Source organism: Lissotriton helveticus, chromosome 3_1 (genome assembly GCF_964261635.1).
Source record: "Lissotriton helveticus chromosome 3_1, aLisHel1.1, whole genome shotgun sequence".
Lineage (NCBI taxonomy): Eukaryota > Metazoa > Chordata > Amphibia > Caudata > Salamandridae > Lissotriton > Lissotriton helveticus.
Window position 1 is genome coordinate 1,949,827,486 of NC_136061.1, and position 24,327 is coordinate 1,949,851,812.

The 24,327-nt window shown below is 47.6% G+C and overlaps 1 protein-coding gene across 2 annotated transcripts in view; it reads left to right on the top strand.

Annotated features, from left to right (window-relative positions):
• Window positions 1–24,327, top strand: part of ZWILCH (zwilch kinetochore protein) — a 450,160-nt gene that overhangs the window by 337,408 nt on the left and 88,425 nt on the right. For both annotated transcript variants that reach the window (XM_078683040.1, XM_078683041.1), the window contains exons 8-10: window positions 9,220–9,291; window positions 10,083–10,176; window positions 12,622–12,677. In XM_078683040.1, coding sequence (XP_078539166.1) covers window positions 9,220–9,291; window positions 10,083–10,176; window positions 12,622–12,677 — 222 coding nt within the window. The remainder of the gene's footprint in view (window positions 1–9,219; window positions 9,292–10,082; window positions 10,177–12,621; window positions 12,678–24,327) is intronic.

Sequence of the window (24,327 nt, forward strand, 5' to 3'; positions counted from 1 at the left end):
CAGCGGCAAAGACACAAACTCCGGCCACTCCCAAGGATACTCAACCAGACCAGGGCGGACACCTCAGGAGCCCCAACCACAGTATCCTCACCAAAGTCCACCTGGCTTTTATAGGCTCCTCACCACTCACAGAACCGGGCAATTACGCCTCAACATCAAGTCTCTCGTGCAGTGCAGCACTCAGCACGGAATACAGCCAACACAAGCCCAACCAGCATAACTCCAGTTGGGATGCCGAACGTAGGGCCAGACCGTCCTACCAGAACGCACAGGGGCGAGAGGACAAGCCACCAACCTAGATAACTTAGACTACAATAACCTGCTTTTCCTCAACTCCTCTTTGGTTGACAACATCACCATCAACACTGCCCCAATTGCGAATTCTCAACTGGCAAATGAGAGAGAGCAGGAAAAAGTTCACAATATCGGAGCAATCGACAGAGACCAGGGAAAAGACCACAATACCGGAGCCTGGACCTCCCTCCTAAATACAATCCAACTAGCTGTGGAAGCTATGCAATATCAATCGGACAAAATGGATCTGCAACTTAATCTCCTCAACACACTGGCAGTTTTTACTGCAGGGATTGACGAAAAGTTAGGTAACCTGAACACCCTGATACAAAGAGCACAAACAAAAACATACTTAAGCTGTAACTGCAATCAGGCAGTAGACAAACTTGCCACACTGCCTTCAATGCTAACAGATCTAATTGCGGACATAAAATCGCTGCACAAAGGCAAAGACCCTAAAGAAACGGGCTCCACTAACTTCGCAGAAAGTAACATCAGCAGTAACCCACATGACAAAATCTCAACCGACCACGAATCCTTTGCGAACGAGGAACTTGCCCAGAAGAAATCTGAGTCCCCCAAAAAACTTAATGCAAAACAACGACGACAACAAAAAAGAAAAGGTCGCAAACAAAATCTGTCGCCAACCTCAACAAAACTCTTTCCTATATTCTCTGGCCTTACCAGGAAACGAATGGAGCCTTCTAACACGGGCAACTTCCCTGCAGGGGAAACCCCAGCAGCTATCAGTCTAACCCAGCCGCAAAACTCAACTAGCAGCCCTTTGCATCAGGAAGGACAGGGGCCCCAAGCCCGACCGGCTGCTAACTTACCTGGACTCCTAGATACACACACAACAACTGCGACAAGCACTAGCCAGCACACACAGTCCATTGTGTCTTTCGCAAAGCAGGAGCCAGTCATTGAACGACAACTGGCAGCCTTGACATCGCCTATCAGGGAAGCCTCTTATCGAACGGCCAATCCCTCAGCAGCAACAAAAACACCCAACCCACCGATCATCAGGGAGGGGGTTAGGGAAAGACCAACTGGCCATACGTCATGCCAATCGCAAGACGATCAAACCAGGGCTACACTTATGACAACCGTAACTATCCACTCTACCCACAGCCAATCGGAACAGTCAGTCAATCTGGCCACAAGAGATGCAAACAACACTGAAGCAATCAATGCCAATCAAAGCACCAACCAAAGCACCAACCCACAGCTCCAATCCGCCAGGTGAGGGCAGAAATCCAGTAGCGTTTACTACTCCATATGATCTTGGCGTTGCAGCACTCGCCCATGCTGCAAACGTAAAATTGGAGGAAGTCGGTAACAAAATGCATCTAACTGAGATCCCTGTCTTCCACCCGGAATATGCATCGAAAGGGCAGCAGGACGTGTAGAACAGAGGCAACATTCTTAAATTGATGAAATGTGTCCCCACCTTGGGGGGCATAAACTCCAAAGATTTACTTTTGGTTGAATTCTTGCCCGCTCCGAATACAAGCAGCCAGGAGGCGACTAGGACGACTTGGTCCTCCAGCGATGTCGTTGACCTAATTGCATCAGAAGCAGCCCAATTTAAGAACTGGGGTATTAAGCTTGTTCCTTTACAAAGACCAGCATACCCTTCGCCACTCCGCAGAAGTAACAGTGCTGCACCAGCGATGCAACAGACCAACCCCTGCAGCGTACTAAGGGGTGCGCTGGGAAGATCACCGACAAAAAGGGATAACAGCACTTGGCAGCTACCACTGGAAAGCGTGACAACGACACCTGGCTCGGAGTCAGTGCTCACAACAGGGTGGCGCAAATCAGCCCCAAGGAACCATCAGCCTCGTACATCCTCCACCTCCAACCCCAAGGGAAACAGCTCGGGGGAATGGGCAGAAGCATGCACAAAGAAAGCAACTGACTCAAACCACGCACTACTAAGAGGAACACTGTCCCGAACGATTTTCACATGCCCCGAAGAGGTATGACGCCCACATCAACTGGGAGAAGACACCACCAGAGGAAGGGTGCCAGCCCTTGGCATCTGTTCTTGGAACATACATGGCCTAGTCTCAAAAATGGATGACCCGGACTTCATTAAGTACATCTCACAATTCGACATTATAATGCTGCAGGAAACCTGACTCTCGAGCACAAAACACATCCCGGGTTTCACTTGCTTCTCAACAGCTGCGGCCAAAACCAACAAATTTGGACATCGGCAACATATGTATCCACCATATCAATACCCTCGGCAGTTCATCTGGCCTCATCGACATCGTCAACCTTATCCGTAAAGATCAAGTTACAGCTGGGCTCCAAAGAAGAAGTCTGCTTTGTTAATATATATGTTCAACCTACAAACAGAGCCAAAGACTTAAGGATCATCCTGAACCAACTGGCAGAGCACGCCACCCAACTGGAGAACCCACTCCTCTTCGTGTCGGGGGACTTCAACCAAAATCTACTTGGCTCGTCACAAGGCGACGATGCCCTCTCACTCAACAAAATTTACAGCATACCAGCTCAAAGCTCCTTTCCAAACCGGAGAAAGCGCCAAAATAATGCTCTTCTACAGGATTTAGAACATCAAAATCTCCGGGGAATAAACGGCAGATTTCCGACGGACTCCCCCCCCAGTAGCTTCTTTCTACTCCCACAGTGCCAGCTCCATCCTGGACTACACTTTTGCCAGTCTGGCACTATTCCCATACATCCGGGAATTTAGAATGGGGGATCAGGGGGAAAGTGATCATCGTCCTCAGGAAAGCCATCTGACAGCAAGGACGCAAACGGCAATTAGGCCAGACAACACACTGGGGGAGATTTACACAATCAATCTAAGGAAAATCAAATGTTCGCCGACTAACATAACCACCTTGGCTGAAACTGCCCTCCAACTATACAAAACAGATACATCAGACGCAGCTGGGCATATTTCCCACTGGGAGCAATACACAGACTTACTGGTAAACAAACTGTCAAGAAGGACCGCTCCTAAAGGCAACCACAAAACAGAGCATAGCAGAAGTAGCATAAAGAAGGGTCAACAAACACAATTACGCTCACAAAAAAGAGCTGTAAACTTATCCTTACGGAGGCTTAGAGCAGCGCCCCAAAATGAACAACTCCGAGTCGCATTGAAAAAACAAAGGGCGGAGCTCAAACATACAAAATGGGAAATAAAGAAAGACGCAGAAAGCGAAGGCTGGGCTAAACTCTTATATGACTCTAAAAGTAACAATAGCGCCCGTTTTTGGCAATCAGTAAATAAGATCTTACGCCCAGGTCATAAGGACCTCGGTTCGCACATTGGGGAAGAACAGTGGATTAACTACCTTGGCAGCCACTTCAACGATCCCTTGGGACAGACAGGGGTACAAAGCAGTACCAATGGAGAGCAAGCACTCGCAACGACCATGTCAACACCGACAAACCGGGGAGATCAACCCCATCCCGGCGACACTCTGGCACCATCAGTAGCCCAGCAAATAGTCCTAATAAAAAAACAGATCAGCAAGGGCAGGAAAGAAGGCGCTCCAGGTCCTAATGGCATCCCGCCAGCCCTGTTCAAGGCGAAAGATACAGAATGGGCAACAATACTACAACCTTTGTTCTTAGAAGTTAGACTCCTAAACAGAATTCCAGACTCATGGAGAGGGTCGACGATTGTCCCCATACACAAAAAGGGAGACAAAACGACCCCCGATAACTACCGATTAATAGTTCTCTTTGACAACGAGGCGAAATACTTTGCTGGAGTAATCCTAGAGGAGATCGTGACATGGGCGGACTCAAAGCAGATTATACCATGGAACCAGACGGGATTCCGAAAAAAAAACGGAACAGCAACTAACATCTTGGCAATCTCGCTGATTATTGACGGAGCTAAAACTAAAAAACTGCTGTTGCATTTGTGCTACATCGATTTCTCCGCAGCCTTTGATAACATCGAGAGAGGCATGCTGTGGCAGAAACTTGCACAATGGGGAATACCTCAACCACTTCTTAACATGCTGAAGTTACTCCACCATGATACCTGGGTGCAGGTGAAGCTGGGAAGTGGGACCCATCTGTCTTCCAAAGTTTGTACGACCAAAGGGCTAAAACAAGGGTGCGTGTTGGCCCCGACCTTGTTCAACCTGTTTATGGCAGATTTATCAGGCCGACTCAACACATGCAACTCCCACTCTCCAAGGCTGGGAGGAAAAACCCTAAGCAATCTTTTATACGCGGACGACGTGGTGCTCCTAAGCCACACATACATCGGCCTCCAGAATCTGCTGATCGAAATGCACAGTTACGCAACGGAAAACAACTTAAAAATCAACTTAAGCAAAACGCGTACGATGTCGATCAATACCAGGAACAAACACCAGAAGCCCTGGACTCTGGGGGGCCAAAAAATAGAGTCTTCACGTGAATATAAATACTTGGGACTTATCTTCGACACCGAAGGCTCATTTGTCCGGCAGATGGAGGAAATTAAAAGAAGAGGGGCCTTGATCGCTATCACATTGAAAAACTTAGCAAACCAACTAGCGGGACCGACTTTAACGCCATACTTAAAAGTCATCCAGGCTAAATTGCTCCCTTCAATTTCCTACGGTAGCGAGGCACTACGACGAAGAGATTCCAAGTACCTATATAACATCCAGGTAAAAGCATATAGAACTCTGTTCTCACTCCCGTCCTACACCTCGCCTGCCCAAATAAGGCTTGAGTTTGGCTTAAAAAAACAAGCCCTTGCAAGACAAGGAGCTTTCATTATCTGCCGCCACAAACTTCGCTCAGCCTTCAAAGACACCTTAAACGCAACGCTGTGGCAAGACATACAAAGCAGGGACGAATCTCAGGCACGCTCCTATTTGAAGGCAGCCTTGGGGGCTGTCAAGGCATCCGCACTCTGGGACATGCAACTGGGCCACAACCCTTTTAAAAAAGTGGTTTGGAAAAACGTAAAAACCATATCCCTAATAGAGGACAAGGCCGCTTTTGCAAAAAGAAACCATGCGTGGATGACATTAAACACGTACAAATCCTTGACACCACAACCTTACTTCAGCCAGGGCTACCCAAAAATTACAAAATTGAAGTTTTTGAAATATAGACTAGGGATCCTGCCCAGCAGAGAGCACCAACCACCATGGCTCAGGAGCAATGGCCATGAAGTCTGTCCGCACTGCAAATCAGCAACCGGAGACATACTACATATGACTTGCCTCTGCGAAGAGTTCCGACAAGTCCGTCGATTGCTACTAAGGGACCAGTTTAAGCAGATAGGGACTAGCACGCGAAGGCAGGCTGTGCATGCATGCTTAAACCCTGCAAATACAAAACTGAACTGCAGATATGTCAAATTTCTGACCACGATAGAGCAAAGTCTGCAAAATCTACAACTGGCAAAAACGTTTGGCTCTGGGACCTAATGGACGAACTTTGGGCCACAAAAGACTAGCCTGCCCTGGCTCAGGAAAACACTGTCCGACAATCACCCTCGGTCTCTCACTGCATGCCTTTTTTACAAAGACGATTACATAGACCATATTGTCATCATATTTTAAGAAATTGTTTTAAATGTAACGAATGTACTGGTTTTAATTAACTATACATAATAAATTTACTTACTTACTTACCTATTAACATACACATTTTTAACTTTGTCCCTTTCTATTTGTTTAGCGAGCTCCTCCTTACAATACTGTAAAATTACTACAAAGCATGCTTCAGTTTAACCTAAATCCCGCATTAACTTTCAGTGCTCTTTCTGATTCCATCTCTAAACCTACATTTTACACTCTTTAACCCCTTCCACGCTGATGACGAGCTCAGCTCGTCATGAGGTACACCTCTCGTACGCTCATGATGAGCTATGCTCGTCATGTAACGCGGTATTTACAAAACTTCAGCGCACAGCGGGAAAACCGCTAGCGCTGATGCGGTTAAATCCTAAAATACCAACCCTTCCTCTTCTGCAAACCCCTGAATATTTGACCAATGAAAAGAACGCAGCTCAATAGCCATAATCTTAAATCTGAGCACTGCCCTGCTATTTTTTACTAGAAATCGGGCCGAGTCATAATGTGCCACCCATTTTACATGGGAACATCACTACTGGTTAGAAGATACTCCAAAAGATTCTTCGTACCAAAAAAGACTGGAGATGTACTGGCCCTTCCACAAAGCATACCTACAGACTAAATGCACAGAGTACATTTGAGCCCCTAATTGTGTGTTTCAGTTGTCCGATGCTCCCCATCACCAGGCTGCACTTTTCTATTGATCTTTTTTCTGAATCTTTCTTTGACTCTATTGCGAGCAGTACCTTAAAGTACTTGAGTCTTTGCCCGCTTGTAGATTTAAGCACCTAGTCTGAAATGTCATTCATAGGGAGATCAAAGCCTGTACCCTAGACTCTTTGAATGTTTTTCAAGTAGTCTGTAGATGCACACATTTGATGCAATATTTGCTTTTCCCAGCTTAATCTCAGTAACAGTCCCACCTGTTTCTGGGCCACTCAACCCCACGAGGTCTAAACCACTGAATGATGCTAGTCCTCCCCAATCCACCATATAGCCATCAAATCATGAAAGAAGCTGGTTGTCGTCTTAGCTCTTCGCTTCCCTCCTGCTCAACATTCAGCACTTAAATAACAGTTCAGTATTTCTTTCATTGTCTGAAAACCTTTTTTGAGAAAGATATACCATTCAAATCATTCTCTGCTGGAAGTAAACTCAATAATATCAAACAGAAGAGCACTTGAAAGACTCTGGAAGAAAAATGTAAGGAACTAGAGAAAAATACCACCACAGAATCTGTAGACCCTCGTTAAGGAAACATACAGCTACTTGCAATGCATTTTTAATAGCTCCATGTCCATCTGAGGGTCTTCAGAAAATGTTCCGGTCAGTCTTACACTTTATTATAATTAACAGTACCATGGCAGAGAGAATGAGGAGGCGTATCTACTTGCCACAAATTTCTTAAGCAAACCTTTTATCATATGTTTGAGATATGGGATCCTCTAACCATGGACCTTTTCACCACGCAAGTGAATAACACATGCTACCAATTTGTTGCCTGGATTGTCTGGAGGCTCCAGATTCCTGAGTTGGTTCTGTGGTTGGTCTGTAGGGGTGCTTTATTATATGTTATTGCTGACTCCTTTGTTTACCCAGGGTCCTTCAGAAGATTAGTTTACCAAGGGTCCTTCAGAAGAGCAGGGACCTGGCTGACCCAGGATGTTGGCTCTGCTTTGGCTTGCCTGGTTTAGGTGTTATTCCATCTTCCTCAGAAGCGCCATGCTTGTTTATCCAATAGAAAAGACCAAGTATCGACTGTGGATTGTGTTGCTGCCCTCTGTCCTGTCATTGTTGAGCACTTTGTTCTTGTGGCTCTAATGTTTGCACTCCTAAGAACTAAGTCCTCTCCAGACAATCTGGGGGACGTGGTGACATTCTAAAAATCCTCCATCCGAGCTAGATACAGTACCACTTGATTTACATTCTTCCACTGTGTACTAGTGAAGAATATCATCCTTCTCAGCCGGTGTCTTTTTCACATTTTTTGGCTGGCGCAGGTAGATAATTGTAATGGCTACTAGAGCTTGTTGACACATGGCTTTTTAGTATTTCACCTCAGCCAGTGGGGCAGACAAGACATCTGATCTGCCTCATGCATTTCTTCCATTGGATTAGATGCCCCATGGCCCCTTGGACGTTTTCTTGGTCCGGCTGAGCCACAGACGTTTAAGATGTTGACATTATGTGACCTAAAAACTTCTGTTTGGAAGACTTCTCTTTTAGTGTCTATAATACTGACCAGACTCTACCCAGAGCTACCAGCCCTTTGTGCATTAGCGGACTTTAATGGTGTTTGTGATGAGGACAAGGTGGTCCTGAGAACTTTGTTTCAAAGCTACTGTTGCCGTCTGAACAAAGAGAATGCTCCTTATATTTTCACCCATCCTTGTGCATTGTACAGTCTGATCGCCAGATGCACTCTTGATAAAAACACGGATTAGTGTTCTATTGAACATTTGTTTTTGACTTTTTGAGGCTATGATGTTTGCAGAGTGGCGAATACAGTCACCACACGATGTACAGAATCCAGCTTCCAACCAGTGTCAATTCATACTCCACAAGGACTGAGGTGGAATCATTGGCATGCATATATATGTCTGTAATAAGTGCTTTGCAGCAACGTGAGCTACCTTCACACATACTGTAAAGGCTCCCCTTCCGAGTGGTGCAAATGTTTGCAGGACGTTCTCCACAATCAGTTTTTCCTGGCTATTCTCCCTGCTCTTTCTCATTCTCAAAAATAGATTTCTCAAATTACCTGCCTCATTTGCAGGATTTTAATTGGCTATATTTTATTGTTCGAAGTGGTATCTAACATGTGGGAATGCTTACGATGGTTTGGAAATCATGAATACACATTGAAATGAAGACGATTTTGCAGCACTGTTCACTCTACGAGCATCCTACAATTCCGTAGAGATCATTTAGCGCTATGAAAAAGCACCCAGCACACAAGATGCTAAAAAATATGTGAACTCAAAAGGGCTTTTTTTGCTTGTGACTTTACCACTTAATCAGCTCTATTGTTTTTACACTTTGAATACTCATTGTGACCCTGCATAGTCGTATCTTCGTTGGTGCATGAGACCATCACAATAGACTTGATATTATGTGCCTTTTTTCTTTTCTTCTTATGGTATAATGTTGGCACTGTAGGGTATGGTCCATTGAGCTCTTGCCAGCAAATGAGCAGATGACCTGGCCTGGTCTCTATAGCTGCATGTTTCTTTTTGTCATCAGTTCCCTTAGCTTAATGATTAATTCTGCCTAACGTATAGTATTTTGCCGTTGTGTTGATATTTGAAGTAATGTCGGTCTTATGTTGATGTTTTTTCACCTTAAGAATATTCAGGTGGAATCTGGGGATCAGAGAAGCCCTGTTTATCAAGTTTACAGAGAGCTTGATTTCCTGCTGGTAAGATCATACTTAGCATTTATTCCTCCTGTTGTTAGCTGAATATAATAGGCTAATGTACTGCACAGTATTTATTTTTTAGCATAGTTGTAATTTACATGTATTTCGTTATCATCTGGTAAATGGCTGGGATGTGTGGGATGTTAATTCTGAGAGAACAACAAAACATAGGTGGCAGTATCTCAGTTTACCTTGACATTCTCTGTAGTGAAATCTACAGTGTGCGAATAAGGCTTCTACATTATAATCATAAACCTGTTACTGATCATCCTAGATCAGGCCTCTTAAAAGCCCAAGTTCCAGTTATTAACATCCTTAAAGTATGTTGTATGCACTACACTTTGATCAGGCAGCCCATAATCAGGGCTTGAATAAAAAAAATTGGCTATGCAGTTGATAATTTGTTAATAGTATCGTAGAAAGAGTTTGTCTCTATTTATGAGGGTTGTTTGATACACCTTGGTTACTTCCATTTCATTTGCCATCTACACCCATGCATGACCAAAGCCCATTTCTCCATAAATCTCTTCAACTCGGCTACTAATCTTTTGTCCACCATACTTGGTATATCTTTCTACCAGACCTTTGTAACCTTTGCACCAGAAGCCTTGACCTTACTTATACATCCCTTCATGTTTCCCCTGATCACAGATTGGCTTACACTATGATTGATATTGGGACACCTGCACCTGGGCAATACTTGCATGTACAGTGCCCAAGTGCAAGGCCTCTTCGTATTTACTTAGATTGGTAAGTAGGTACATATTAAGACAAATTCTTCATGTTTCCAGGCATTGGCAAAAGGCTTGAAGACTGGGGTGACTGGTTGGCCAGAGCCTCTGGAGACACGGTCAGCTGTGGATTTGGTACAGGAGCTTCTGAATGGTAAGCTTTGTCGTGATTCACATTTCATGCTCAGTGAATGCTAAAAACATTTAATGTATACTAGTGTCAAATAATTGTTACATTTTGTTTGTTTATTTAGACTCGGCCTGTAGAACTCCTGTGAGATTGCATCTGTCCAGTGGACTTATGTCAGTTGAACTTCTTTATCTAGACCTGTTTTTGTTTTGCCCGAATGACTTTTCATTTAATCTGTGTATCCCTAAATTTGATATTGACATTGATAAGAGGTGGCTATACAGAGATTGCAGGGGACAGGTCATATGTGTTTGGCCCATAGTATCCTTACAAAACATTCACTTTGCCAAACATTCTAAGTTTTACAGAAACTCATCTCCCCTTGGAGTCGTTCCTCGTTCCTTCCACTGTTGCTTTAGCCGATTTTTTAAAACAATATAGCCACCCACTTGACACAGCAAGCTTAATCTGTGCAAACATATGTATCAACCCATTTTTGTTTCTTCACTATCTCTGCCCATTCTTCCTTAAGTGGATGTGTTTCTTGTAATATTATAACTTCGCTGTTTGCTGATTTTAAATATTCCAGAATGTTTGGCCTTCTGCTTCTGAGGCCATTCACATTTCAAGTTAGTATGTTAATTGACATCTGGCTTGTTTGGGATGTTTTGGATGGGCCCCTGCGTCCCCCTGTTTCTTGATTTTCTCAGGATTCACAATTTGGGCAAATTCTTTTTTTTCCCGTATGCTCCCACACCCAGTGCAAATATATCTTAGTGTTACTTTGTGGGTTCCCTTCACCCCCTAGCCCCCCCTCCCTCCCAGGGAGAATCTACCGTTTCTTCTTTTGGGCGAAACTGTTTTCACCCCAGGCATTTTATGCTTTCCCCTCTGTCTTCCCTCTTTCCTTTTCATTCTCTTTGTTTGTGATTTGATCTGATAAATGAGTGCTCCCATTTCCTTGGGATCCTTTATGTTGTGCATTTGGTTTTTCCACATTATTTTTAATGTGGCTGGAAAGTGCATTTGAACTGATTTCCCACAAGGACCTTAGCTCCTGCATACGCTGCCCTAACTCACACTGTCGATCCTGTGTAGCTTTGGAGATATCTGATCGGATTCTGAAGGTCCAATCGCTTTTGGTATAGGAACCAGTTTTGAGAGCTTCATTCAGAGTTTTTTCTTTCAGGACATAGGCTTTGATATTAATTAGTATTCTTCTCTGTTTTTTCTCATTGTTCCTTTCCTGAATTGGTCACGATGAACCCTCTGTGTATATCTACTGCCAAAAGTGGTAGCTCTATCTCAGGAACGAATTCCTTCAGGATATCAATAACAAAACTTCTGATATTCTCTCCTCCAGCCCCTCTCTGGTACGTTCAGGATCCTCGGGTTGTTTCTTCCTTCTTGGTTTTCCAAAGTTCAAATTTTAACCCTGAGGTTCCTTCTCATTAGATTTCAACATCTGTATATCTTCCTTGTTTGTCTTAACCTCCCTACCCAACTCATCTAGGGCAGCTTCCACCTTTGATCCTCCTTCCATTAGTGTGTAGATTTTTGCCTCAAGGGCTTCACATGTCCCTTGTTTCTCCCTTGGTTCCATTCTGATGTGGTGAAGTGCGCCCTCATTTCAGATATTAGTCGTGATCAGTTTCTACATGCCAGTGTGCCCACTTTGATCTTTGCTCCTCTTCTTGCCTTCCAGATTCAGCTTGTGCTCGTTGGTCTGAGAGCTGAGATGAGGACATATCTAGCGGGACAGTCTCCTCTGCTGCTAGGGCTTGGTATTTGTTACGGTTTAAGACTTTCTACCTTGGCAGATTCTCCCTGGGTGTAACAAGGCCCTCGTTCCTTTCCATCTGATCTCCTGTGTATCACCTACAGCATTGTGTCCATTTCAGTGGGTCAGTGCTGATGTGTTAGCTACTTTTTTGAGGCCACTCTTATTGCAGGATAAAGATGGTTAAGAAATGCAAGTACTTAACTGTTTACCAGAAACAGATGGGAACTATTATATGGACCTTTAATTAGTTCAGGTATATATACATGTAGTACGTGGTGATTCTTGTACAGAGAGATTCCTCTAGAACGAGAACAAAGGTAATGATAAGCAGGGGGTAGAGGTGGAAATGGTATATGTTCAGCAGCAACATAATGAAGTTCTTAATTGAATGTCTGATAAATGCATTGTCCTGCCTTCCACAAGTAGTGTGCATCTAAAATCATGAAAGCCTTAGATAGACTGGGGAGTAATCCACTCGAAAAGCAGAGATACCCATTTGGTGACCAAATAAAGAGAAAGATGTTACAGTAGGTTAGAAACGTGTACAGTAGTTCAACCTCGTAGACAGCTGCCCTATGATATATCCAAGTTTGTTCTGCTAGATCAAGAAAGCTGGCAGATCTTTGGGGAATTTAGATTGAAAGAGAAGCGTTTTACATATTCATAATGTTTCCTTTTTTCCATAGATTTGAAGAGCAAACTAGATGGAGTGAATAATACAGTCAATACAAATGAAGCTGAGGTATGTTTAGAGACAGAGTTTCATTCTTTTCTTGTGCTATAGACCTGTGAGCTCGATTTTAAAATACAAAAAAGAAAACCCTCCTTTTTGCTTTTCCTTTTGTATGGTGTATGACTTAGGTGTGAAGCTCTCACCATGTTACCTCTATACACAGTTTCCCTGCCCCTGAATAACAAGAGTTTTGCAAAGAGCATCGGTGACTTAGAATTTGACAAAGCTTCCCAGGGATGAAATCAGTTCTTCTGTATGGTCCGTGTCCGCCTTTATGGCCAATCTTATCCTTTCTCAAGGTTTAATGTCATTTCATAATTCTGTTTCAGATGAATCCTAAATTTCTGATTTATTATTTTTCATTTTTATTTTATGGGTTGCTTGGCAGTTTTTTAAAAATTCTTTCATCTAACCTCTTCAGTCAAGTGCTAGAGTAATAGCTGCCGTTTGGTGGCAGTTTATCAACTTTAAAGCTGCTTAAACATTTATGGTTTAAATCGTTTTATTGTTTATAGAACAGACAAACGACAAGGACCCTCAGCTCCTCAAGCATGGTGCAAATGAAGACAGCAAGGTCGCTTTACATTGTTACCATCGATAATAAGCATGGAGCGTGCCATCAGGAAGACAGAAATAAAGGCAAAAAAAGGAACTAACCCCTCCCTCCCACCTCTCCAACCCAAACCCACCCTACTCCCTCCCAAACCCACCCATCCTTCGTCCACCCAAGTGTTGAAAGAGGGGGAAACCTGAGAAGAATAAGGCAATATTTAGAGGTGTGCTCTGCAGGCTTTCTTGGTGGAGCCACTGGGAATTTGAGTGTCGGGGAGGCGTAACAGCCGTAAGTACTGAGGGCATTTCAACTCCCTAAATTCCGATACTAACAGTGTTAGAAAGGGTCGCCATAACTCGGGGGAACTCTAACCCTCTGCCCAACAGCGTAAGTGTCTCCATCCCCAGCACCATCCAAAGCCTCTGTAGCCAACCCGAGTGTGTGGGGAGCTGGGTGGACCTCCAATGGACCATAATATTCTGCATAGCCGCCCCTAAAGCAATTGCAATCATCCTACCCTTCCGGCACCTGAGAGGATACATCAGAGGATTAGGTAAGCCCAGTAGAATATAGGAGGGGAATCGTGGAAGCTGTATCTCAAAATGTAGGTCAACCTCATCAAGCACCTGGGACCAGTATGGCTGCAGATGAGTACAACTCCAAAGAACATGCTCCAGGGTGCCCACCTCCCCACAACCCCTCCCGCAAAGGTCACTTCGACGTGGATCAAACTGTCGCAGGCGCTCCGGCATATAATACCAATAAGTAACTATTTTTGTCAGTGTTTCTGTGAGCCCTGCATGGTAAGCTGAATGCCGCACCCTGTGATATATATACCCTCCCACTCCTTGTGTGTGAGGGTTCTCCCCAGATCCCTCTCCCAACGCTCGCGTCCTGCATTGTGTATGTGTAGTAGGGGCTAGCAGCATCCTATATAGATCCGAAATGACCTTCTTGTCCATGGTGCAGGTGACCAACCATTTTTCATAAGAGGTCAGCAAACGCTGTGCGTGCGGTCTAACCTGTGCGTGCATTGCCCAGTGACGGAGCTGAAGGTATTCCAGCCGTCCCGTTTCTGAAATGCCGTAATGATGTTTGAGCTGTGAGAAGGAGATAATGCCCTCTAAGTCAAAAAGATGCCCAAGGACCTATAAGGGGAGGAGCGCCAAGCATGGAATGCACGCGTGTCTGTGCCCGGTTGGAAATCCGGGTTATCAAACAATGGCATCATGGGGGACGGAAAAGGGGTCAGTTGTGCCGAGACATTGGTGCGGTCGCAGGCCTCCATGACAGTGCTCTTGATGAAGGAAGCATATAGGTTGGGGGGCCGACGCGACTTGGGAAGGAAAGGAATCTGCCCCCCACCGCTTGATCCTGTAAGAGCCAGTGTTTCTCCGACTCCAACCTCTGCCACTCCATCAGACGCCGGAGCTGGGCCGCATGATAATAGATTTGAAGGTCTGGCACCCCCACTCCTCCACTCTCGGGTGGAAGGACCGTGATCTGATGTCGAAAACGTGGTTTGCGACCGTTCCAGATAAAATGGGAAAGCTCCGCTTGGGTCTGTTGAATCCAGCCCATTGGTGGTTTAAGTGGGAGGGTCTGGAACATGTACAGTATTTGCACGAGGATCGTCATCTTGGTGGCCTCGATTCTGCCCAGCCAAGATATAGTACAGTGCTTTTACCTTTGCAGCTCCGCACGTATGCGGGTGCGAAGAAGGGAATAGTTCAAGTCAACTCTGGCCGGAAGGGTCAGAGCTAATTGAATAACTAGATAAGGAATGGCCGAGTCCGCCCAACGGATCGGGTGTTCCTCCAGCAGGAAATTGAGAGTGTGTTGCGAGAGAGACAGGTCCAGCGCCATGGATTTTTCAACGTTAATTTTAAATCCTGACCCTCTAGCAAAGGCCTCTAGCTCAATAAAAAGGGCGCGGAGAGCCGTGACCGGGTCTGACAGGGAAAGCAAAATATCGTCCGCATATAAACTAATAGTATGGACGTCACCCCAAACTTAATCCCGGTGATGAGTGAATGTTGCCGAATTCTCAGCGCGAGGGGCTCCATGTAGAGCGCAAAAAGGAGAGGCGACGGGGCACCCCTGTCGCGTGCCTCTACTAATAGGGAAGCGGGAGGACGCATAGCCATTGACGCGAACCATCACCATAGGGAGACAACAGCAGTTAAGAATCCGGGTTCTGAATTTCTCCCCGAGCCCGGCGGCCATCAGAACCATTTCCAGATAAGGCCAATGCACCCTGTAGAATGCCTTTTCGGTGTCAATCGCCAGGAGCAAATATTCGCCCTGGGTGCGGGACGCCTTCTCTATCAAGTGCAGAATGCGTTTGGTGTTATCGCTAGTCTGCCTCTGGGAGATAAACCCGGCTTGATCAGGTTCTACTAGTTGGGCCATGTACGGCGCCAGGCTGGCCGCTAGTATGCTATTATATAATTTGATATCTATATTCAAAAGTGATATGGGTCTATAGGCCCAGCAAGACGATTTATCCTTTCCAGGCTTCGGGTTAACGACTATGGCCGCCTCCAGCATCTCCCTTGGGATGGTGCCTTGTCGCATGGATTCTGCTCCTACACAGAACTGTGCATAGAGACTTGGAACCTCAGTGAATTAGGGTGTACCAAAACTCACCTTAGTATCCAAAATCCCCTACCAGACTAGCAATCAGTGTCTCATTGGTTCTTCCATACCCCCAATGATAAGACAACCCAGAACATGGACTTTGAACACCTCAGGTAACGTGGAACACATGAACACTCTTTCGTTATACTATCATACCAGTCCAAAACGAGAAGTAAATGAAGACACGTGCAAGTTTGAAATATTTATTTCTAATGCCGTGTTCTCAAGCGCAGTATCTTAGCTTATACAAGCAAACATATTATAAGCAACAAGGTTATCAGCATAGTTACTATTCCATGTTAAAATGCTAAAGGGAAGAAGGCTAAATGGCACCTCAGTCTTACCCTCCCTTGCTAGTATATTATATTATATCTACAGAAGGTCTCTTTGGGTTTACAAGGGCGGCCCCATACCTCTGGTCCTAGTAGAAAGGGATCACATAATTGTCTACACCAGCTCTCTGCATGCAAATGTTCTCCAAACTGTGTGGGCATGCTCTGCACAGTGCATTATTAAACGCGCCAAAATCAGAGGTGGCCACAGCTGCATATGTGTTATGTCTAGGACGTGCGCTGATCAGACCGAACAACAACCACTGTGTTGAAATAACCTTGAAGGCCTCGGCACTCACTGTTCAGACATAGCTTACCAAGCAGGGCTGATACTATAGGAAAACATATTATTCTTGTGTGAAGCAAAATATTATGCTAGACTCTAAACATTTATAATATTGTGTGCCGTGTGCAAAAGCAGCAGAGAGGAAAAATGGCGTTTACATTTCTAATAAGCTCATGCTAACTTAACACAGTGTAAAGACAAAGCCCATCTCCATGACAGCCTGTGTGTTCAAATGCATTAAAAAGGCCCGTGAGCAGAGGGGCTAACTGAGAGCAGAATGATTTATAAAATGCGGCTGGGTGATTTGCTCAGCTTGAGGAGAGAGATCGCCGAAATGACCTCTTCTGTTTAAATGGGTCTATCTAAAAAGCCGGCCTGTGACGGGGACAGGGATGGCATATTAGCCGCAGCAATGTACTTGGCGCTATGCTGAGCGTCGAGATGGTCACCAGCGTATAGGTCCGCATAATAGTCCCGAAAACATTTCCGCTATGGCTGCGTCCTCCAAGACGGTGGTTCCGTCCGGCTTACGAATGCACTGCACACCCTGGCGTTGTTGCTGCTCCCGCAGTTTATTAGCGAGGAGAAGGCCGCATTTATCGCCCCCGGAGTAAAAGGAGTGATGAAGCCGGAGGACTGCGTATTCGGACTTGTCTTGGTCCAAGGCTGCAAGTTGCTTCCTCTCGACGCATAATTGCTGCCACGCGCGGGAAGCACCCGTTCTCTGGTGCAACTGTTCGAGCTCTGACACCCTCTGCGTAAGTTCCGCCTGCTTACGGTTCCTCTCCCGGTTTTGAGCAGAGGAGATCGCAATAAATTCCCCCCTAAGAACCGCCTTCAAGGCCGTCCACTGCCCTGCTAGGGAGGTGTCGGGGTGAGCGTTAGTGGTAAATGATGGCCTTCTGAATTTGCTCGATTACTGTGCGCTGCCTCGGTGCCCGATTAGAGCGTGGCAAGTGAAAGGAGGCCAGGACGGGGGAATGATCCGACAGCGATGCTGTCAATATGTCAGAGTCGGTGGCATAGGCTTGGGGTGCGTAGAGCTAAGAAAATAGTCCAAGCGCGCATATGTCTTATGTGCCCCAGAGTAGAATGTGTAGCTACGTGTACGTGGGTGGAAATGCCGCCACAGGTCAAAGAGCCCCAGGTCACCCATGAGAGTCTTTCCCGCCCGCGGGAGAACACCCACCTGCGACCTCCGCTGGCAAGAACGGTCTAGGTCATTGTCGAGTACAAGATTAAGGTCCACCCCCAAGGAGCAAATGTCGGCCGGAAGCGGAGGCTGCCTCTCTCAAAGCGGTGTGTATAAACTTTGCCTGACCCTCATTAGGCTCATAAATGGACCCAACTTACAGAGTCACCCCCCGATCGAGAATTGGTATGTAAGAGGCCGACCCTTTAGCTCTGCTTCCTTCTGTATTACCTTGCCAGAAAATGAACGGGAGACTAGTATGGCTACCCCGGCAGACTTAGAAGCGCTAGAGGAGAACAGTTGCATAGGGAAGTACTTGGAACGAAGGCTATGATGATCTTTAGATAGAAGGTGAGTCTCCTGAAGGAGGCAAATGTCTGCCCTGGATTGTTACAAGTAGTTTATCACCGCCCTGCGTTTGGTCGGGTTATTCAGACCCTTGACGTTAAGAGTAAGGATCTTAAGAGAGTCGTGTGTAATCTGTGGGACAAGAGGGGACTGTGATATAGAGTATACCATGTGTGGGTTTAGTCAATGGGAAGGAAAATAAGGCAGTGTCAGGAGGGAGGACAGAATACAGCGGGGGAAGAACAGGAAAAGGTGGACGAAGGAACCCAACCCCATAAAGAAACACCCCAAACCTCGTGAACAAGTCAAACAATACAACCAAAATCAAAAACCCTAGTCCAAGTAGGAAACCAATGTTCCTGTAACAGTGTCCTCCTTCCCAGAATGTCGAAGAAGTCGTCATTACGGGGATCGCAGGGTGGACAAGAAGGATGGCTCAGGACCCCCGCCGCCATCAAGAACAGACAGAAAACACCAGGAGTGCTGTCACCCCACATCACCACTCGGCGAGGGCCTCCTGTCTCCCCTTCGCTATATCTGGTCATTTGGTTTCCTGAATCGACGTCTCCGCCGGGGCCTCTGCCACCCCGAGGGCGAAGTCTACGGCTCTGAGTCACGGCCCCACTGCTCCTCGTCCGCCTGTGGCTCCGCCAAGCCCAGTAGCCGACAAGCGTCTGTTAGGGAGCATATCGGATAGAGCCTGTCCTTATACCGAAAGATGAGGCGGAATGGATGACCTCAGGAATACGTGATGTTCTGCTGTCGAAGGAACTCCATCACAGGGCGAAACTGCCTCCTGCGTTGAAGGGTAATCAGAGCAAGATCCTGATAGAGCACAGGTGAGTGGCCCTGTTAGGAAACCGGTTGCATGGTTTGTGCCTTGGCCAGGATAGCTTCCTTGGTTTTGAAGTCCTGCATGCAGACAAGTATGTCGGCTGGAGGAGCGTTAGGCGAGCGGGTTGGGCCTACCCTGTGTGCTCTATCCAGGACAATGGAAGTGGACTCTGGGACCCCCAGGATGTGGCGGAACAGGCCCTCCGAAAAGGCGAAGAGGTCCTTAGTGTCGTCCGTCGACTTCACCCCCGGATCCTGATGTTATGCCGTCGGGACCTGTTTTCTAGGTCCTCCACGTGGGTCTGCATGTCAAGGTGCTGATCCTGCAAACGAATGATCTCTTGTTGCATCATGGTCAGGTCCGACGACACGTTGTCACTCCGGATCTCGAGGGTGGTAACACGCTCACCCAAGCTATCCACATCTCTACGGATTTCTCGCATTTCCGCTGTCAAGTCCGTCTTCATGAATTGTATGTCGGACCGGAGGGTGTTAAAGAGAGACTCCAGGAACGATTTTCTGATGAGGGCTTTTCTGGCCTCCAGCGGGGTCTGCGAGGTTGCCATCGGGCCCAAAGGAGTCAAAGTAGCGGGGGAGGAAGTGGCTTTCTCGAAAAGCTCTTTCAGCGATTTCTGCTTCCTTGTCCTGGCCGAGGACATAATCACCCGGTCTCCCCAGTAGTGGCAGAAGCAAGGAAGTGGACGCTCCCCCTTCTCCGCGCTGAAGGGCTCACCCAAGACCACGCTCAGCCCAGGACCGAGGAGGATCGCACAGCCGTACGTGTCACCAGGAGCCAAATACCACACAAAAGTCTTGGTCCAGAGTCGACTCTCCCAGGGCCCTCCCCGCAGCACCAGGCGAGCAATGAATAACACCAACCAAGTCAGCCTACCTCAGGTCGGGCCCGCCGTGCAGCCGCCACCCAGAGCGCCTGATCCCCGACCAGGAGGCACCCCAGGAAGTTGCACCACCCCCTGCCCTTTCAGGACAGAGTCCCCTCCGGAATACACCCCAAGACAGTATCCTCCTTGGCACGGTCAAATGTCAGCAACGAGGCGCCCCCACTCTATCCTCGAGTGCGCCAGGGGGAGAAAGCAGTCGAAAGGAAGGCCAGCCGGGCCTCTGACCGCGCGGGGTGATCGCCAGCCTCTAATGACCACGCAGTCAGACGCGGCCCCCAAACTGATATGCGGGACTCGCTGTGCCAGCTATGGGCACTCCCAGCGCACTCCGCCTTTCCTACGGTGCATCTCCGGTGTAGGGCTCCTCAGGTGTATGGCCCCAGCGCTCCCCTCGCTCTCCTCACCTCCTGGGCCCAGCTTGTCAATGGTCCTGGGGCCCGGCGCCGTACCCCATGCAGCACTCCCTCCGTCACCTCCAATGTGCCGGTCTCCGGTCTCGTGGGGCTGCCCCCGCCACACCAATGCCGCCGTCCTCTCCTCCTCTGCCGCCGCGATAGCAGCGGCCGCTCCGCTCCCATGCTGCAGGGACCCGACCAGGCACCGGGCGGGCAGCCCAGATCTGCAAGTGGGCCCGGCTGCTGAAGGGGTCTCTCTGGCTCCTGTTGTGCTCTGGCGCCGCGGCACCTCCGCCGCCAACCTCGACATGGCCGCACCCAGCCGTTGAAGATGGCAAGTCCCGGGGGGCGCTAGAGGGCGCACTGCGGAATGGCTGGCTAGCGTGTCAGCTCCGCCGGACGGGCGCAGAACTAGCGGCCTTTGACCCTCAACGGACACCGCCACTGACACGAAACGGCGCAAAACGGACGTCGGAACATGCACCTCACCTACTCCTGGCAGTGAAATGCCGCAATAAAACTAACTGTGGCATATATTGGCGAAAACTACTCCGCAGACGGGTGAAGCTCCAAAATGGCCGCGGCTGATGATCGGAGCTGAAGGTGTAATGAGCAACCACAGAACCGGAGCGGTGATGTCCCTGGCCGGCTGAGCGCGACGGTAAGGTACCGCCAACGCACTGGCGCGGCGAGAAGGCAGTGGTTACATGCAGGCGAGGAGGACTCAGAGACGCAGGATGCGTTCCAGCGGACGCAAAATGGCGGCGACGCTGGAACGCAAGTGAATCATAGCGGCGGCTACTCAGGGACGGGACGCTTGGAGACTAGAGAGCGGGAAGTACTGGCGCGGCGTCTGGCTGGGACAGAAAGCAGGTGGGAGAGCTGGCAAGAAAAGGAGCGTCCTAATTCTAGCGACGCGAAACGAAACGTTACCCCCAGAAACTTACTGCCGCACGAAAAGTTGACCTCGGAAGAAAAGCGGGGGCACTGTCATAGGTGCCTGCGGTGCGGCTGTAGGCGCCCCCGGCAACGGGAAAAGGACACAGACAACAAGTTGCATGTTGGCGCTCCTGCCCTGGGTGATCAATAGCGTGATGTCAGCGGAGTAGCAGGCATCGGTTTACCAGCGATATAAGAGTCAATAGTACACCACAAACTGCGAGGGAGATGTACCACTGAAATGCGTAGCGTGTGGAGGCCTGTGTAAATGTGACAATAGGGGCCCCTGGCGCCTGTACTCTATTGTGCAATCACGGAGAGACATGCTCACGCCGACAGTGTCAGATGAATAAAAACACTTCCCAGTGGGGATCTAGGATACAAGCGCGCCGCACCTTATCGACTGCAAGTACTCCGGCAGCAGTCAGCCCGGGAACGCCGAGGCAGAGTCCACCAACGCTCACCGGTACTATGGAAAAACCAGATAAACAACAGACTAAATTCCCGTTTGAGACCAGGAAACAGGTCAAAAACAACGCGACTGTCTCGGATGCAGAAGGGGAGCAAGAGATGGCTGATGGAAATGGCATGGAGACAGTATTGCGCGCCATTCAACAAAGTCTGCAGGAGATGAATAACAAACTAGACAACGTGATGCTACGTGTGGACAATATGGCGGCGAAAATAGAAAAGCATGATGAGCGAATTGTGGAAGCAGAGCAGCGGATCTCTAGAGTGGAAGACGACTCCAGGACCACATCGAAAGTGTGCTGCGGATTAGAAAAAACGTTGGAGGGTCTACGTGCGAAAGTGGAGACCCAGGAAGCGAGGTCTCGGCGAAATAACGTTCGCATATCAGGCCTGCCGGAATCTACAAACACTGGCAAAATGGAGACTTTCGTCGAAAAGTTACTGAGAGAGGTCTTTGGCGCAGACAAGTTGTCATCAGTTTTCCTGGTTGAACGGGCACATCGCTCACTGGCACCTGTACCGAAACCGGGTGCTGCTCCGCGCATGATTATTGCTCGCATGCTAAATTACAGGGACCGGGACACGATCCTCAGACTTGCCAGAGAGATGGGTAAAATCGCATATCAGGGAAATACCCTGGAATTCTATCCAGACCACACCATGGCAGTGCAATTGGCGCGCAAAGAATTTGCACCGGTGAAAAAGAAACTGCGGGATCTTGGACTGGAATATGCCATGCTATACCCGGCGAAGCTTAAGATCACAAATGCGGGTAAGCCTGTTGTTCTTCCTACGGTTCAAGCAGCACAGGAATATCTTAAAAAGCTGGGAAAACGGCGGAAGGCACAGGAACGAGACGAACCGACAAGTGATGTCGACTGAGCCGACGTGAGAATAGCAAACCACTTTGAATTACGGGCCGGTGTGGAACTCGAGATACCTTGCTGCTGACACGGATTGGCGAGTGCACTGGCGGACATTGCATTGACAGGGGCATACGACAATGCACTTAGAATGACTTGATATATGGCGGCGAGCACACAGTTGAGTTATGCACATGGACCACACTGACAATCTGGCGCGGAATGGTAACGTACGCAGTGAGTACACTGGGGGTACATTGTGATCCAGAGATGTGGGAAAGTTCCATATGTCCAGAGCAGTGTTATGCAGCGCCCAATTGAGAACGATACTCTGGTAACATCAAGCATGTGGGTGGGAGACACATAGGCCTAATATACCCATACAGGGATTTGGACTTACCTGCACTGTCCAATTGGACTACATGGCTGAGGAAAGTCTCGCATATGACGACATTGTTGTACTGCACCAAAGTATTAAGGTGGGCATGAAAGACTGTAGCTATGTTGTGTAATACTGCTGATAATTGATGGCGGGAGGACGAGGGAGTAAAAGGAAATTGATGTGACAATTTGAACAACGCACATGCGTCTGTGCACGTCCACTACGTGGATGGAGATGTGTGTACCTGGCGACACCCCCGAGTGGGTGCGCCCCAATTCAGGTTCAACTTTGAGTTTACTTGTTATGTGGGAAAGGCTTTGGCAAAGTTTGGGTGCTAAAGTGGGTGGAGGGTGGGAAGGGGAGGGAAATGTTTGGTTACGATCACTGTGTCTGAGAAGCATTGCAACCTCTTTACAACTAGAATGCACTATATTAAATGTTAAACTCATTGCCCTAACGTGTGCACCGGACTGCGGGACGGACCATGAGAGTAGTCTAATACGAGGGGTGGTTGGCTCTTTCACGATGCACTACAACTTCCACTTGATAAGATGTCAACCTCTGCTACACTGAAATGCATCACGTGGAACGTTAGAGGTTTAGGTAATCCGAAAAAAAATAGGCAAATGTTTGCATACTTTGACAGATTGCATGTTGAGGTGGCTTTTCTACAAGAAACACACTTAGCGGCCACTGACTCTTCCACTATTGGAACCAAATGGGCGGAGTCGGTCACCAACTCCAATTACTCAACATACTCCCGGGGGGTTAGCATTTTAATAAAAAAGGGGGTGCACTTTAAGATCTCATACACACATAGAGATGTTGAAGGTAGAAGTGTGATAGTAGTGGGTACAGTGAGACAACACACGCTAGCATTGGTGAACACTTATGACCCTAACATCGATGACCCAGGTTTCTACGGAATACTGTGGGGCAAAATAGCAGATATCCAGATTGAAAACGTACTATGGGGGGGTGATTTTAACGTAGCATTAAGGGAGGGAATCGATCGGTCTCCAAACACACTGGAACCACACGTAAAGGCGAGAGCGGCACTACAGGAGGCCATGGCTGATTTAAAGATGGTGGACATATGGCAGGTTCAGCACCCAGGGGAGAAGGTGGCGACGCACATCAATGCAGCACACGCCAGCTGGTCTAGACTAGACTATTGGCTGGCCACACAGGACGTAACGTCATGGGTAACACAAATAAAGCACCTCCCACGGACACTATCTGACCATAGCCCGGTGTTATTGGAGATTGAAATACCGAGGTATGCACCTCCGCCATTTACATGGAGATTTAATGTAGCAGCCCTGCGCGACCCAGTATATGCAGACACCATACATAAAGCGATAATAGACTATTTTGAATTAAATAGTCCCACAACGGAAAGCACAAGCCTATTATGGGAAGCTTTTAAGGCTAGACTGCGAGGGGTGTGCATTAGCACAACCACGGGTATCCTACGTGACATTCGGCAACAGTTAAAAGCGCGTGAAAGTGCAATACAAAC